The 18,211-nt window shown below is 33.9% G+C and overlaps 2 protein-coding genes across 5 annotated transcripts in view; one reads left to right on the top strand and one right to left on the bottom strand.

Moving 5' to 3' along the window:
• Positions 1-33: 33 nt before the first annotated feature.
• Positions 34-18,211, bottom strand: part of LOC115878144 (uncharacterized aarF domain-containing protein kinase 5) — a 98,182-nt gene continuing 80,004 nt past the window's right edge. For 2 of the 4 annotated variants that reach the window (XM_030894524.1, XM_030894525.1), the window contains exons 2-10: positions 10,280-10,487; positions 9,955-10,189; positions 9,704-9,829; positions 8,547-8,837; positions 6,877-7,042; positions 5,412-5,579; positions 2,365-2,542; positions 2,135-2,302; positions 34-442 (exon numbers count right to left, since the gene is read on the bottom strand). In XM_030894524.1, coding sequence (XP_030750384.1) covers positions 331-442; positions 2,135-2,302; positions 2,365-2,542; positions 5,412-5,579; positions 6,877-7,042; positions 8,547-8,837; positions 9,704-9,829; positions 9,955-10,189; positions 10,280-10,467 — 1,632 coding nt within the window. In that variant the 5' untranslated portion in view covers positions 10,468-10,487 and the 3' untranslated portion in view covers positions 34-330. Of the gene's footprint in view, positions 443-2,134; positions 2,303-2,364; positions 2,543-5,411; positions 5,580-6,876; positions 7,043-8,546; positions 8,838-9,703; positions 9,830-9,954; positions 10,190-10,279; positions 10,488-14,148; positions 14,460-18,211 lie in introns of those variants that run through there. The other 2 variants (XM_030894523.1, XM_030894526.1) reach the window with 2 other exon arrangements.
• LOC115878149 (tumor protein p53-inducible nuclear protein 1) overlaps positions 13,821-18,211 on the top strand; it is an 80,012-nt gene continuing 75,621 nt past the window's right edge. Inside the window, exon 1 of the mRNA XM_030894530.1 lies at positions 13,821-13,991. The gene's annotated coding sequence lies outside the window, so the exon portion shown is untranslated. The remainder of the gene's footprint in view (positions 13,992-18,211) is intronic.

Raw genomic sequence — 18,211 nt, 5'->3', positions numbered from 1 at the left:
GTTGAAATTTTAAAACGATGACGTGCAAAAACGGCGATTTTACCCATACACTTCCTGTTTGTGCCATTTTTACTCAAACGTTTTTAACCGTCGGTAAAAAATAACGGAGAAGAACCAGGAGAGTGGGCACCTTAAACGGTCGAAATAGAGTATGGAATTTAACTTAATACAGATTGTTAGGAATTGTATTTATTGCAGGTAAATAAATCAAATTTAAATCCACGATATTTTTATATTTCAGTATTTACATGATCATTTTTGGCATTTACAATCACTCCTCACCCAATTAATTGAGCAAGCACATTTTTATAAAAAATATATCTTTTTTTCTTACAAGTTTTTACTTGTTTCTTCCATGATAGCCCTGATGTTTTGTGTCAAACCAAGTTTGTACAATGTGTCCAGTATCAGTAACCTCCAAAAGTTTAATATTTTGTTCATTCTAAAATTGAATATATAATTAGCATGAAAATTGAAAAATACAATACTAAATTACAACGATTTACCAAAACGCTTTACTTTTTACACTGGACGGACGTTTAGCTAACCATGTTAGGATCAGCAGATACTTAGTTTTTAATTATCTGCTAATGGTTAGCGAAACGCGGGTCCAGCGCTAAAAATAAAGTGTTTTGGTGTATTGTTTACCACTGCATTATCCTACTTATTTTTATTAGAAATAATTTTCTAATAACAAATAGGACTCAACGAAAATCAAAACCAACAGATTAAAGCTTGATTTTCATGCATCGGAGAAACTTAAAATACATTTACCTTTCGTACGATAACGGACGTTTTGACTCTTTTTTGACAAATTTAGTTTAAAATAAAACAACGAAATCGTTATGGAAATGAAAATATAAAATGACACCAACTTATATCCGATAAACGAAGGCATGAAAATGAAAAATAAATTTAAAAACTGCATAATTTTCTAACTTATCGGACGGAATTTTCTAACTAATCGAAATCTTTAAATTCAACCAATAAAATTAACATTGTATAACTGGATAACGGATGCATGAAAATTGAGCTTAATGAGCGTTTCCTATTTTCTATTTTGACATGTTAATGTCAAAATGTAATGAATGTCACTAATAAACCGGAATTCTAGTCGGTCATACTGAAAAATATGCACGTGACGAGGTAAAGCACAACATTTCGAAAAAGTTCGCAACCGCGCAAACCGCAACTCTCTATCTGCTATCTAACGGGAGATATTGGTAGAACAAATAAATTATAATGTAATACTGTTTAAAATATAGCCGTCCATACACTCAAGCAATTGTTGAAAGATTTGTTCCGCCGCATTTCATACCTTTCATTAATATCTGCAGGTTAGTGGACTACCACGGAGAAATATCGGATACGTTTTAATTTTATTCATGTTTGTTTTTACATAGGTACCGATAAGTGTAAGACAGTTTAATTGAAAATGAAATGTATTAAAAAGAGATAAAATTTGGGTCGATAAGTACATTTCTTCTATGTGTTATTGCCGGATTTTGCATCAACATTTCAAACCGCACAAGTAGGCGTTTACGAAAAATCTTGCATCTAGAGTTGGAACTTTATTTTTCACTATTAATATAGTTACTCATTTTTCTACAGTTGTAATAGATTATATTTAGCTTAGATATATTATCTTCATTTCAGTAGTATATGTACATGAAAGTTAGCCAGACCACATAGTTTGGATGACCAGCAGGGTATACTTTACCACGATGTTTTAAACTTCTTTAAAATATCGGATCTCAATGTGAATTCGGCCACAAGTCAAAAAATGTTGCCATTAACTGCGAGGTTAATGCAATGAAAATCGCATATAAAACATCAGATATGCGCGTTTGTGAATACCAAAATATCTGTACTCTGAACGGTCGGCGGATATGGAATGACATAATGAGATACCTGGACTGCGGGACTGATCTAAAAAATCTCTTGCGTGTATTGGCGGCTAATGTATTTGGACTGCCGCCTAGGCCTATAATTGTCCAAAAATTAAACTAGCAAACAAAAAAATGACATCATAGATAATAGTCTATCTAACATATGACGTAAATCGACGCAATGTAATTGTATGCATATCGTGGGGTATCAATCAATCTTTCAAGATTTCAAATTATATGCTTACAGTAACATAAATTCAAACCAAAACTTCGACGGAACGGCCTTCAGTCTTCTAAATCTACTCCTGGTTTCGCTGTTAAAAGCTGCTTTAGTTGCCATTCGCGCCAGTACAGTAAAACGATCTATAGGACATCCATGGTCGTACGAGATTGCTCTTATTGTATTCAAATTTCTGAAAGTGAAATCAATTGATTTCTTGTCTATAATTATTAGAAGTATTCAATCATTAGGTACCGAACAACTAGAAGTAAAGTCCTTGGCATTTGTCTTAAACACAATACGATTTGATCAAATCTTTCTCCTGCCACTTGCTTCATACGTTTTTCTTCGGCCTCTGTCAGTTTTGCTTTCAGTGTAAAACCGGTGGTTCTTAGGGGAGTTTGTGTTAGAATTTCAGCAAGCATGGTGTAATCTGTATAGTAAATTGTGGTTTAGTTTATAAAAACTGATGGAATAAGTCTCAGAGAAATAAGTAAACATAGAGTTATTTTTTTTATTAAGGTGAGCAGACGTCCGTTATTATGATAGGGACAGTCCGTTGTTCAGAAACGAAGTTCGTCAACAAGATTTGATCGTCAAAAGTCCGTAATTTAACATTGTCTGTCAATTGAATTCAACCAATTTAAAATTATGTTACCTTAGAAAAAGATAACAAGTGGAATTAAAATGAAAATTATACTAAAATAGACATAAAATGGGTGTAGGGTTTTCAGCATTTTTCTTTGGAAGATATTTCCTACTTTACCATACAAAAAGTTATTGAATTTTGTTTGTCTTCCGGGGACTAATGTTCATACAGAAAGATTATTTTTACAGTGGTCAATGCTGTAAACAAATACATACAGAAAATAACACAATTATCTCGACCTTTTTAAAATGATGGTTATTACAAAACAGTATGACGGGGTTCGGCAAATATTTTGTTCAAAAAGTAAGAGGTATTCTTAAAAAAGATTTATTCCTCAGAAAAAGATGCCAGTTTTGCATCAAAATTAATTCATAGTTTTCAATATATTTCTTAAAATATTTAGTTTTGTATCCGATTTTTAACTAAAAAATGCTATATTTATTTTTATAACTTTAGCACAAATAAATGTGTTCTCAACCTCAGTCTTTTTTATGTAAAAATTGCACAATGCGTCTGTATATTTCTGAAAAATGTGTCCACTATTTTTTTGCCCCCCACCAGCGTCCTTTCCTGGTTGGTTCAGAGCATAGAAGTCAATAAAATATTTTCCTTGATTTAAGTAAGAACAATCTTCGGATTGTCACGGGGATTTCTAACAGAACACTGTCTTCTCAATGAACACCTCAGTAGATTGAAGCTTAGAAACAACGGCGAACGCAGATTCTGTGGGGAAAATGGGGAAACACCAGAACACCTCATCACTCAGTGCGCCGAGACGACAACCGTTCGTGCCAACTTTGGTACGGCTGATGTCGGAGACGGAGAGCTGGCCTCTGTGGAGCCTTCTCAGATACTGGCTTTTGTCAAAGACTGTATGATGAGTTATAACTCGTTATAACCCGAGTAAGTAGATCTTATAATTGAAGAAAGAGGAACAAACAATAAATCTGTAAGGTCGCAGTGATTAACCCTCCTCCTAAACATTCTACAATGATACAAAGTCTTACCGGGGTGCGTCTCAAAAGCGGCTCACCCCTATAACTTTTTTAATTTTTCAGATAAAAAATCGAGATTTGGTATATGACATAAATTAGGATTGATTGACGTATTCAATTGTTTTTTGTCACTTCCTGTTTCACCGGAAATGACTACAACTTTTGATTTTTAAAGGGCACCTTCGATGTTTTGTTGCTTTATTCTATAAGAAATGACACTCTGAATAGAATGGCATATCATATGTCAACTTTTGACATTTTTGAATGTGGTTTATTTGAAATTGCAACATCCGATTCATAGGTAACGACAATTTGACTCGAAATACCAAGTGTGTGGTATCAAATTATTCGTAAAAAAATGCTTTTTCCAAATATGCTAATAAGCCACCCTCATTCCATTTGAAAAAATTGAGATATGATTAAAAATACGATTTGGGCATCTTTTAACCGGCCAGGACAAGACACGAATAACATTAGACGATGAAATCTATTTTTCCAAGGCTTCTTGATTTAAAATTAGTGTTTTTAATGCAACAATGGCACTCTAGATTAAAATTTAAAATTCCAGTTTGTTTTAAGCATAAATGTCAAAAGTTGACATATGATATGTCATTCTATTCAGAATGTCATTTTCTATCGTAAAAAATAAAAAAAATACCGAGGGTGCCATTTAAAAATCAAAAGATCCGGTGAAACAGGAAGTGACCAAAAACACTTGAATACCTCAATCAATCCTAATTTATGTCATATACTAACATATCAAATCTCGGTTTTTTATCTGATAAAATAAAACAGTTATAGGGGTGAGCCACTTTTGAGACGCGCCCGGTATATATTTTTGATGCAACCGTCACGTTTTTGGATCAGTCTTACAATGCCACATTTCACACAAGTTAGTATTGAGTATTGAATAGTAGTTTGTATATACACGGTGAGTCTTAAATAGGTGCAAATATTTTTAGGGGTGATGATAATATTTCGAGACCAGGAAACCCATCCCTTTTTTTTTGACGATCAAAAAAATGGAAAATTTTGTATTTTTTGAAAATATTTTTGGATTTTTTTTTAAATTTTCAATTAAAAAGCTTATTCCCTTATTAATATGGCAACAGAGGTAAAAAACTGACTAAATTAAATGTAAAGAAATAAAAACACAGAAAATTTCAGTGGTTATCAAAATTTAAGGAAAAAATCTTTTTTTTTAATTTGAAAGTAAAATATCTCCGGCAAAAATAACACTAATTTACGTTAATTTACGTAATCACTAGAACACGATTTAGTATTTTATTTTGCTGTTGTAACACTAAAAGTTCTAACCCCCAACTGTAATAAAATATTGCGGCTATTTTAAACTTATTCGAAAACAGTAAAGAGAAAATATGTTTCTTTTATCGAGATGTACCAGCTCTGAAAATATGGGCTCTTTTTTTGTATAAATGACGACTCGCTTTGTATAAATCATGTATAATGCGCAAATTAAGAGTAACATGTAAGGTAAATGTTCTTCCTAACAATCTGTTATCTTTTGGTTTTTCATTTCACTTTAGTATACTGATGTTACAAGTAACTGAATATACCAAACCAAACTAATAATATTTATATATTTAGGGTACCTCTATGTTTACTTATTTTTCTGAAGAATCAAATATATCTATTACCGTCGACTCCCAAAAGTTCTGAATACTTCTTCATATCACCATGATTCTTTAGAACGATAGCTCTCCACATAAAGCTCAGGTTTAACCTGATTTTATCAGAAATTGTTTGGTATAGACCGTGGTCTAAGATGACTAGTTTGGTTTTGCCATTTACTCTTTTTACCATAACTGCATCAACAATATAAATTTAATATTCAAATAATAAATATAATACAACATGATCGAAAAAAAACGGCGTCAGCGATGGCTATGAAATAAAGATCGCTGTCATTTTATACAGGGTGGTCCGAACTGTATTCCGGAAACTTCGCCAGTATATTCCGCAGATAAAAATAAGTAAAAAACTTCGTATAAATGTATGTTCTAAAATGCTTAGTTTCGGAGATATAGGGTGAGAAGTTTTATTTTTATTTCGAGATTTTTTTCTTATATTATTTATGAAGTAAGTTCAATATTTAGATGAAAATTGGTGTCTGGAAGTTGTTTGACATGAGAAATTTGATTTTGATGTCAATATGACTCCTACTTGTAGAGGGCGTCACCTATATATTTTTTAACTGGTTTTATTTATTTTTGAACTTTTCGTCCGTACCTGTATAAAACCACTTTGTAAAAAAATATACATTTACGACGTTTTATACGTAAAAAATTTCTCTTGGTAAAAATCGTTACGACTATTCTCGAGATATTTGGAATCAAAGTTATCAATACCTATCATCATTGACATAAATTAAACATGTTGATTAAATAGATATTAGACTGAAATCATAAATTTGAAATGTTTTTGTGCTAAAAGTTGAATAGAAACAGTTTTATCATCATTTTTTTGCAGAAAAATTTTTCATTAATTTAAAAAAATATAAATTTCCCAAATTTATTATTTCAGTCAAATAACTATCTACTCAACATGTTTATTTTTTGTCAATAATGACATGTATTGACTATTTCGATTCTAAATATCTTGAGAACGGTTGCCCGTAGCGATTTTTACCATGAGACATTTTTTACGTAAAAAGTCATGGAAATGTATATTTTTCCACTCAGTAGTTTTATACAGGTACGGATGAAAAGTTATTACTCTTCATAACAGTTTAAACACATGTAGGTGGCGCTCCCTACAAATAGGAGTCATATTGACATCAAAATCAAATTTCTCATGTCAAAAAACTCTTGGATGCCAATTTTCATCCAAATATTTACGTTACTTCAGAAATTATTTGGAAATAATCAAAATAAAAATGAAACTTCTACACCCTGTATCTCCGAAACTAAGAATTTTCGAACATATGCTGACGAAGTTTCCGTAATACAGTTCAGACCACCCTGTATATTTATGTAAAATTATATGGGGAATGTCATTGATCGTCATTTCCAAGCCAACTGGACGCTGTTTTTTTTCGATCATACGGTATGTAAATGCATTGCAACGGAAATGAATTAGTAGGTTAATTATTAATTTAATTACCATTTCCGGGATGTGGATCCGCATGTACAAATCCAGTATGGAATATCTGATATCCAAAAGCTTCAAACAGCATATTGTTTATTTCAGCCAATGAAAAACAATTTTCTTTCAGTTTAGCTGTGTCGCTTATTTTAATTCCTTCGGTAAATTCCGTCACTAATACTCTCTGAAAATAAGATAAAAAAAACGGTTTATCAAAGAAATTATGTATTAGTCTTTTATACGAGTTCATTGATATTATGACAGTCATTAAACCTGGTACAAAATCAATTTGTTTTTAAAACATTTCCACGTACTTAATAAAGAAAACAATGATAAACCGGCATCTCTCAAAATGTAAATATATTTTTTAATTTTTAAACTTTATTTTCTAAAAGATTCCGATTATGTTACAGTTAAAGTCGGAAATCCAGTAAATGTTAACAATCACTAGAAAATGCTAACAATTACTAAAAGAGTGTAACATTTGCTAAAAGTGCCAGTCAGAGAGAACACGAATAACTAAAGTGAGAGAGACCGATCAACGTCATACGTTAATTTTTGAAGACTGTGTTAGTGGCGCGGCCTTTGGCGTCTAACCCGAACTATGAGCGCATTATCGATATAATAGGTTGCATTCATACCTATATACTGGCGCCAAAAATTTAAAATTTGTATATTTAAACCGAATCTTAATCTTTCAAGTTTATAATAAGAAATCTTCGTAGTTTTTTTAGATTATTTTGTTGACAACGAAAATTTATTATTAGACTTTAAAGCATTAAAACCTATAAATAAAATACTGTTTAGGAACATAATAATTTATTTAACTCCATACTCCTTGCCATACTCCAACTCAAGGCTGCAATCTTCAATATCTTTTTTATCTAACTTGGTTGGGAGTGAACAGGTGATTATTATGTGCACTCACTATTACTATTAGGTATGTTAAAATATAATTACCGATATAAAACTTACCTTTAAAGGAAACGTTTTGTCTGGATCTCAACCACAAAACAAAAATGCCGAATAATCGTGGAATCTGAAATAATCAATAATGACAATAATCTTCTCTTCTGACAAGCTAAAAGAACAGGCACATTCAGTCAAAAACAGTTTATTACTCCGATTATCAACAGATTTTAGTTATCTCCTTCTAGAGCTAAGAAATAGAAAAAGCTACTGACAATTTAATTAATCCTGTCAAATGTTTAACTTGTAAAGTTGAAAACTTCCTTTTTTGGCCGCCTAAACGCTATGCGCGTCTGGGAAGCGCGGTGACAAAATAAACTTTCTACGAAATGCCCTATTCGACAAGCCCTCTCACTTTAGTTATTAGTTTCTCTCTGGTGCCAGTAATAGCCATTCTATTGGACAATAGGGAGCGTATTGGTGGAAGATGGAAAAAATAAAACTTTTAAGGACACTGAATCCAGCGCCGGATCTAGTGTGGGAGGAGGGGACAAACCAAAGAAATGTTTGTTTCAAAGTTATTAGTTGAATTTCTACTGGCGTAGTGTTACTTGTTAGCAAATAAGTGAATGTTATGTTTTACTAGTAACTGTTTTAAACAGTCACTGATTTCTGGCTTTTACTCTAACAGATGACACCTCAACATAATATGAGATGCTCTGTATAATAACAATATGCGTTTTTGAGCGGTTTGATGTTACTTACTAAATTTTCCATACCGTGTTTGTGTACTTCCAGAAAATCTTTGGCACTTCAATGTATTTCAGATGCCCTAAATCGCGAGAACATCTCTCTCCATTTCTTCCCTCGTTGACAAAATCCAGTTCCTGTTTCAGGGCGTCCACGAAATCGTTCAGGATCCAGGAAAAATCGACCTTTGGATGGAGCCAGGCTCCTACTGTCAGTAGGATGTTTATCGTCATTACGTCACTGGACAGTCTTTTTCGTAGATCGTTGTATTGGACTTTGACAGCAACTGGTTCGCCCTCTTTGGTTGTAGCTTTAAATACCTATAAGGGTCAAAGAGGGACAAAACTGTTATTTATAAATAATAGTTGGAACTGTTACTCTCACTTAGAAATAACAGTTTAAAACAGCTGATATCTGTTATTTATTGATTCGCCCTCTTTGATTCTAGCTTAGAGCTTTTAATATGTACAGATAACCTCATTTTCTGTATATTCTTTTCTATTTATTTATGAGCCATATGATTATTATGATTTAAGCTTTATCTTACATCTATAAACCACCAACAATAATAATAACAGCAAAAGAAGTAAAATGATAAAAACAGTATATGCGCAAATCACAACAGTTACTGTACAAAACTGTTGTTAACTGTACACAAAGCTGGTATCTGTTATTCTTTCGAAATCAAAACATAATAGCGATAGGTGTAATTCAAAACCAAAGGTAAAATTTCTTGGACCGGCGATACCGACTTCATTATCGCTCTGTTATTTTTTGGAAGTCACAACTGTAAGGGCCTGGTAAAACACGTGGCTTTGATATCAGCGCATTGATATTTATATTTTACCTGTTATTTTTGTAAGTAAAAAAATGCTGCGCACTGTTATTTTTAAATAACAGTTCTATGGCAAATGTTATTTATAAATAACAGTTATATATCAACTGTTATTTCTAAATAAGAATTCTAAAATATCGAATCGTTTATTAACAACTCCTTTCTACAGACAGTCGATTAAATGTCAAACTAGGATGAAGCACTTCAACCGATTTCAACATGAAAATTTCTAAAGAATATTTTTTGTTCTTTAAGTTTTTAGTTTTATTCATTTTATTACTATTAATGATACATTCAGACAAAATTAAATAAAATTTGGATAAGATAAAATGAATATCAAAATTCAATTACTTGTGCTATGCTAGCGGCTGCTATTGGATTAGGGTCAAAATCCTGAAACAGTTCTTCAGGAGTTTTACCAAAATCCTCTCTAAATACTTGATACAGTTCTTCGGTATTTCTAGCTAAACATTTATCCTAAAAATATAATAAGTCATTTAACTAAAACAATAAACTTATAAATTCAAATAAAGCTATTGTAACTGTTTTTAGTGACGGTATTCTTACAAGATTACAAATAAAATGTGTTTTTCAATTTATACCTGTAATATCTTTAAAGTTTGTATATATTCTCTGGGTAAAATATGACTTAAAGATACTAATCCTTGTCCTAACTTAATGTAAGTTCCGCCATTTTCCAAACAGCCATCCCTTATTCGTTCTGCACATCTCTGATGAATCCTGCTCATCATTGTTTCATAATTTGGTGTGTTTTCAGTAAGGCCTAACATAGAAAAATAGTAGTCGAAGGATATCGCTAAACCTATCCTAATAGATCTGAAAGACAGCACAAGACAACCCTCAAAAAATAATAGTACAGAGGGGACGAAAAATTATACTTTTTCGGAATTGTATTTTTCTACTTACCTAGAAAACCTAAGTACGCCCCTGGCTCCCACCACGATGTTGTCATCGCTATTCACACTCCCCAGAGCCGAGACCGCCAGCCCTACACCCGCACCCCCTGCTAGGACGTATTTCTTCTTTTGGCCCTTGAATTTTGTCCCAGCCAGCAAACATTTACGGACAAACTGCCGATAAGACGGAGGAGGCATAGTCGTGGGTTTCAGATTATCTGGGAACAAAGAACATGACTTAACTAAAAAAGTACGGATAAAAAAGGTCAAAAGGTATTTTTTATAAAAAGGTTTGATGTTTGCATTTTTACAGTTTATCTGGAAGAACATGTTTGTTTTATTTAGATTTTATTTTATTTTAGATTTGATATTTTAGTGAAAAAAAAACAAATCTTAAAAAAATTAAATGGAAAAGATAAAATATTTGAAGGGTCCAGGAGAAAAACATGATATGCGCCATTTTACTAATTTTAGAGGAGAGCTCTAGACGCCTGGTGTGATTATCAGGTTCTTTCCCTATATGCATATTTTTACTAGGCATACAGGGTGTCCCAGGCTGAGCGTGCATTAGAAGTTTCTAGAGAACTATAACATCTAGCTCGGAGATTTTTTGCACATCATAGTTTCACAACGAGATCTATCGATTAAAAATATTTTCAATATGGCGGCACTTCCGGAAATACCGGAAGTTGACAGCAACTTTCTTATTTTAAATGGGTGCTCCCGTTTTTTATTATGTACTTAAATTATTTGTTTTTATAAATTCTGATATTAAACACTTTATACCTAACATTAACCGTTTTTGAGAAAAAAAATTAAAATTTTTGAACGAAAAAAACTGCCTGTCAAAAATATGTGTATAGACTAAACGTCAAATTTAGTGATTACCCCAGCCACTGTGCCATGAAGAGAAAACATGTAGCTATCTAATTCAAAAATTAAATTGTTCTAATGTCATATAATAATGGCCGCAGCTGTCATAGAATTGAGCGACTAAAAAATTATCATAAATTATTTTTGTCAAATGGAAACCCACTTCTTTATTTCACTAGTGAAAAGACTTTTCAATTCGTTACATTTTAACTATACACGTTCCTATACCTATCCTTCTATACGATGTCCAAATCCATTTTAATTACCCCTACGAAAATGTATTTCAATCGTCCATAGCAGGCCTATGTCATTTGATACTGGTTAACCATCGCCAATTAGTAGGTTTGTCATCACTTGCGTTTTTGAGATGTTGATTTTTAGTCCCATTTGTTCAGAGGTTCCATGTTTCATTCAATTTTTGTAACATTTCTTGGGCTTTATTTACGATGTCGGATATCAAGACAATGTCATCAGCAAATCCTAGTTGATCCAAGTTTTCGCTATTTATATTTATACCCAATTCCTTCCATTTTATCTGTTTGCACATGTATTGGAGCAAATTATTCATTAATTTCGGAGCGATGGTAGATGAATAGATCTGAAAATGCATCATCAATTTATCTCATCTTCATCATCAAATGGTGGATTTCTACTACCAGAAATGAACAGAAGAATTCAATTAAGCAAGGAGTACATATGGAAAAATCTCAATCATATTCAAATCTAGAATGCTGCTTTATCTAAAGAAGAAAACATTCGATCAGTGTGTACTACCAGTCATGACCTATGCATGCGAAACCTAGACACTTAAAAACGACATCACAAGGAAACAGGTCACACAACGCTCAATGGAACGGAATATATGCTGGGAATAACAAAGAAAAATAGTAAAAAATACAGTAGGTACGACCCCAGGTAACAGATGTCATTAACAGAATTAAATGTTGTGATGTGGCAATGGGCAGGACAGCTGACAAGAAGGGCGGACAACAGATGGACTACAAAAATGACAGCATGGTACCGACGAAAAATTAAGAGACCTAGAAGAAGACAACCTAAGATGGGACTATGATATTAGGAAATTAGCAGGGATATAATGTAGAATGAGTGACAGGGGTTAATCACTGCGACCTTAAAGATCTATTGTGTCCCCTTCCTTGAGTTATAACTCATTATACACTTTATACCCCGTCATACATTTTCCTGTTATAGGGGGGACAGGGTATGCCCATCCTCCTCTGACAACAAATGTTCTTCCTCCGGGGGTATACACCCTTCCACGCTTGGAGTTTGGCTCTCCGTGCCCTTCACAATTGAGGAGCTTGCCTTCGGCTGAGGTATCCGTGAGGTTAATGCTGGAACATCTGTCTCCATTTTCTCCACCTCTTTAACTTGGTCTCTCCTTAGACCTGATACCGATGTTGTCTCGTATCTATAAAATAGAGGATATCCTTTCTTTCTCTATTGATCCCTTTTACTCTATTGCCTCCTTGGATTTGAGGTCAATCCTTATTGTGGGGACCTGACCATGACCCTCCTCCTTCGATTTGATGACTCGCCAACTCGATGTCGTTACATTGGAGTTCTGAGCCTGGATAAAGCTCAGCAGGTAGGTGATATATTTCCCCTTGCTCCTCGGCAGAAAGACCGTGATGGCCGCCCCAATTTTTAAGCTTAGGTGCGATTTTCACCAACCAATCCGCCGGTTCTTGAGATACACAAACGATGATGATCATGCCCATCCGAAAGTGTATCCCCGCTAAACGCAGCTGACCCACATTTTATAGGTCGTTGTGTTGCGATCCGGTTGCCACTACTTCGTCCAGTATCGCCTCTTCTAGAGCCGTTTGCTCATCGGTGGTCGGTGCAACCTCTGGGTAATCCTTTGGCAGCACCGCCATTTTCACTTGTCCAGCAATAGCGGCAAAGCTGGTGATACGTCCCTGCTTGCCTCCCGGTGTTGGACGGCTTTCTATCCTGGTTTTTTTCTCTCCTTGCCGGAGCAGATGTGAAAGTTTCTCGCTCTTTCTCTTGCCCTTTGGTGGAGATGCGCCAGGCTGTTTCTTGGTTCCTTTACTCTCCCCTTTTCCGAGGAGTGTTTTCGCTTTTGCTTCCTCTGGAGCAAGTCCTTCGTGTAGTAGGCGGAGGTATCTCCGTGCTTCTGCTCCGCTAAGACCTACTCTCAGAGGATCATCTAGCTCGCCTGGTTGACTCAGGCCAGGTAAACGAAACGGTAGCTTGTGTCGCTTATTGGGTCTAGGGTCTAGAGGTAGGGTAGAGTACTCCCGACCCTTGCTGGAGGAGGTGGTAGTTTGTTGCGATAATTTGGACCCGCATAGTCAACAATAGACAACTATGGACCCAATTACAAATAGATTATCCAAATATTTAAGGGAGGCTACACGGCTACACCATAATTGGAGATTGTTGAATATGCTGGAAGTGATGATGATGATAAAATCTCTCATATTAAATTAGAAATCTTTGTGTGTAATTTTTTAAACGCCTTGTACATGGAACAGTACAATACAAAGGGCACGAAAGTAACCGAGCCGATCACCCATAGTTGGCCTTTCAGCGTTTCGTGTTTTCATGTTCCCCCTTTCCCTGCCAGGCTCAGCTGTGAGCCCTTATTTCGTTCCCTCCCACCACAACTGGCAGCGCACTGAAGTCGAAACGACCGTGTCGTAGTGTGAAGCTCGCTTAACCAGTCGTTTTCGGCGACCGGGCTGAATTGGCTGAATGCTGCTGCTGTGCTTGTTGCGTTGTCTTTGTGTCGTCATCGATTGTAGTCAGTTTCGACCCCTCTAGACCTAAGCCACCCCCTGATAACACCAAGAAAATTTAAGGTAAGCCTTCTAGATTTTTAAATTACGCTTTTCTTGCGATGACACCTTTGTAAAACCTTAAAAACCGCATTTATCGAGCTAGCGTTATCAGCTGATTAAGATTAAAACATAAACATACAAGCCTGCTATAAAATCTACTTAAAACGGACAAACTTACATGTTTTGTGATGATATCATGGACATTGAATGTCAAAACTTAGTTTTCTTTGTTCTTGAAAACACTCACAGGGCTTAAACTATATCCAGTATACACGATTTTCAGTTTTCGATCAATGATGTAACTTTCAAAACCAAGTCTGCGTGTTGGACTGGGAAAATGGGTTTGTTTCATTGGCTGGACGAGGATAGAACGAAAACTGAGCGACTGCTTGCGCACAAGTAAAAATACTAAGCGATTTTTTGTGGAAATAAGGGTATTTCAATGATGAAAGAACTTTGACTAGGCTTATTTACAAGTCAAATTGAAAATGTTTGGAGTGTGTTTTCAATTAAGGCTGGTTTACATGATAAAAAACGGCCAATTATATTGTTGAAGCGCTCCTGACTTGTACAGCTAGGGCACAAATTACCTGCTTGGGTGAACAGTTTTGAATAAAAGTCTTGTCACCATTCTCTATGGGTACTTTAAACAAATTTGTTTGTTTTGTCTGTAAGTTATGTGACCTTAACTGAATAGTGAAGGCTGCTGAATATATTTTGGATGCAGGCCAAAAAATTTAAGCGTTTTTTGGAAATAAGGGTAATTTCATGGTGAAAGAACTTTTGACTAGGCTTATTACAACTCAAATTGAAAATGATTTGAGTGGGTTTTCAATTAAGGCTGATATGATAAAAAAATAGCTAGTTATCTTGTTGAATCGCTGATGTTGACTTGGCCAGTGTTGAATAAAACTCTTTGTTAGAGGGTTTAATATGCTTATATAGGTTTCTTTATAAACATATTTGTGTGTTTTGTTTCTAAAGTGACCTTAACTGGAATAGTGAATGCCGCTGAATTTATTTTGGATGTAGGCCAATGGTAGATTAATATGTGATTTTCCTCAAGACATGCGAGTGTTTTTGAGATACTATATATATCGAAATAAATTATAAAATAATTATATATTTTTTTACATAATGAAAAGCGTAACTATACCTTATTGATTATTTTGTAACTGAAGCCATGAAGCGAGTTAATGAGTGATCGAATATTAGGAGAAAAAGAAAAATTGTTACGCCTATGCCTTACTGCATTTGGATAGTCTTTCTTTCTGTCCTGTACTGTATCACTATTTATATGTATTCTTTCAATCATTTCGTAATGTAATTTAGAATATTTTTTTTTTGAATGAAAGAATTTATTTTTGTAAGTAATTAATAGTAATTAACTAAAACCAGCCTAGTTATTTTATTATTTTTTCTTATAAAAATACAAATGAGAAATATTTTGTTCTTAGTTGATGTAATTCTTGTTTTATTGTATTGTGTGAGTCCACCTTTATTTTCTGTTTGATTTTTTGTCGTGTTTTTACGTTTACAGTCATATTTAAACAATTTTTATTTACTGACATAACCTTAGACTTTGCTTGTATGTTGTAATGTTGTATTATCATTTCACATCTGTGATTTTACACCTCTGTTAAAAAATTAGATGCTTCCCTTAACCAACCTTAACAAACCTGGGTAGAACTGGTTTTGGGCCGTCTGCAGGGGCGTGCGGTCCATGGAAACGATGGAAACGGCGCCGGCGCGGCGCTTCACTATACGTTGAAGCGTTGAGACTTATATGGTTGAAACAAAAAGAAACAAGTTTTTTAATTAATAATTTATAGCAATTAATATGAATTTAGGTAGGGCTGCACCGAGTACCGAGTAGTTCGGTGCTCGGCCAGAATTTTAACCGAGTAATATGTACTCGGTGCTCGGCCTTACTCGGCCGAGTAGGCCGAGTAAAGTATAGTAATAGAAACAATCCATTTATGCATGTCCAAAACAGATAGAAATGAGACTCACAGTGGCAAATAATAAAATAAACAAAAAGTTATTCATTCATAACTTTAATTAATGTATTTTAGCAAAGTAATAATAATAAGTATAAGTAATAACACAAACACAGTGAAATAATAATTTAATACTTATAATCGAAAAGAGGTCAGCACTGTCACTCATTTTAACATAACTTTAAAGGGTATTATTAATTGTTTGAATTATTTTTGACCTTTAAATTAGTTACACATATAAGTTTTGCTTAAAACAAAATCAACGTCTCCACCCTTAAAAGAATCAATTCAGAATCTAGCACATTAGAAATATCAGTTTGCATGGTGAACCACAGAATAAAACAATATCTCCATAAGAAAAACAAACCAGGTCATTGGTTTGTAGTCGGGGAATCCCAGCCGCTCGCCAATCATAGGCAAAACAAACAAGATCATTGGTTTAAGGCCGGGGAATTGCGGGAATTTTAACTAGCTTTCTTTAATGTTAAATTATATATTTATATTTATATTATGTATAAAATATAATATTATGTTATGGTGTATAGTATAATTAGTATATATTGATAAAGGTCGCATAACTGTTAAGACTACTCGGCAGCCAAGTACTAGGTACTCGGCCATTACCTTTAGCTGAGTACTCGGCACTCGGTCAAGTTAAAAAACAGGGCTCGTTACAGCCCTAAATTTAGGTAGTGGATTAAATATAATCCATGATAATGGTCCCCAATCAACGTAGGTACATAATTTGTAGATTATACAAAAATATTTTTCGACTTTTTAATAATTATACATTTATCCGAGCATTTATCGAATCTCTTCTCCTTCTAAAAATTTCACCCCACGTCACTGGTTTCACCCCATTTCACACATCGTCAACTGATGCCTCATAAACTTTTGTTCGAAAATTAATATTTTTTCTCATTTTTTGTAAATTTACCCTCTATACACAATATACACAACACACACACATATTATACATCATATTATAGGTAGGTATAGCTAATTATTTTATTTTAAAATGACATGGCTAACTTCGTACCACCTTACAGTTGAGTGAAGGGAGGTCAGAGTTTTTTTTTATTGCCAATCTTGCGGTACGGATGAGAAACCAATTGATTTAAAATCAGTTGTTGTCATTTGTTGACGTGAGCTGTCAACTGCGGAAGATAGTGGAGTTTTAAACTTCTCAATATTTTTTACAAATTTGCAAATTTGCTACATAATTTTTCTTTCAATTATTTGATCCACTCAGTACACATTATAATGACGGTTAAATTGTCGCGCCAATTTATTTTTGCTTCCAAATGGATTGTGCGACAACGATAATAGCACTTGTAATACCGCCAATCACGTGACATCAACACACATAAAACATATGAGCGCTTTCCAAAGCCTGTCGGGATAATATTTTTAATTGACGTCACTTTTTAACGTTGGTTGATTCAAATTTTCACGCGCCGAAAGCATGGCCTACCTAAAATAGATTCATTATTTTTATAATACTTGGGTCTGTAATAACAGGCTTATTTTGTCAATGCTTGTTTGCCTAATATTAATTAATACTCTCTTTATTTATAAAAAAAATCAATTAAGTTAAACATCGGTATACCGGGTGCGTCTCAAAAGTTGTGTTGTGATCCTGAATATTTGTTAGTTAAAATTTGTATTTTGTATTAAAAATCTAAAATTAAAAAAGTAATAACCAATTATTAGTAAGAGTTTAATTATAAAAAAATAAATAATAAAATTCCCAACACAAGTGGTGGTACGAGTCAAATCACAACAAGGTGACTCAATAGAGAACTACTATATTTGGTGGCAGCGACTACAAGATTGGTGACAACAGTGGTCCAACTCAGGATCACAACAGTGGCTCACCCCCTATAACTTTTTTATTTTATCAGATAAAAAAACGATATTTGGTATGTTAGTATATAGGTATGATATAAATTAGGATTGATTGATGTATTCAATTGTTTTTGGTCCCTTCCCGTTTCACCGGAAATGACTACAACTTTTGATTTTTAAATGACACCCTCCGCATTTTTTACTTTATTCGATAGAAAATGACACTCTGAATAGAATGGCATATAATATGGTAACTTCTGACTTTTTCACTTAGGCCACATTATTAATAAAATCGTATTATAAATTTCAATCTAGAATGTCATGGCTGTGTTAAAACACCAATTTTAATCAAGATGTCTTGGAAAAATAGATTTGATAGTTTTTCGCGTCTTG

Source organism: Sitophilus oryzae, unplaced genomic scaffold, assembly GCF_002938485.1.
Source record: "Sitophilus oryzae breed Bouriz unplaced genomic scaffold, Soryzae_2.0 scaffold_1500_pilon_pilon, whole genome shotgun sequence".
Lineage (NCBI taxonomy): Eukaryota > Metazoa > Arthropoda > Insecta > Coleoptera > Curculionidae > Sitophilus > Sitophilus oryzae.
Note: the sequence above shows the minus strand (reverse complement) of the source record. Positions and strands in the feature narration are given on the sequence as shown.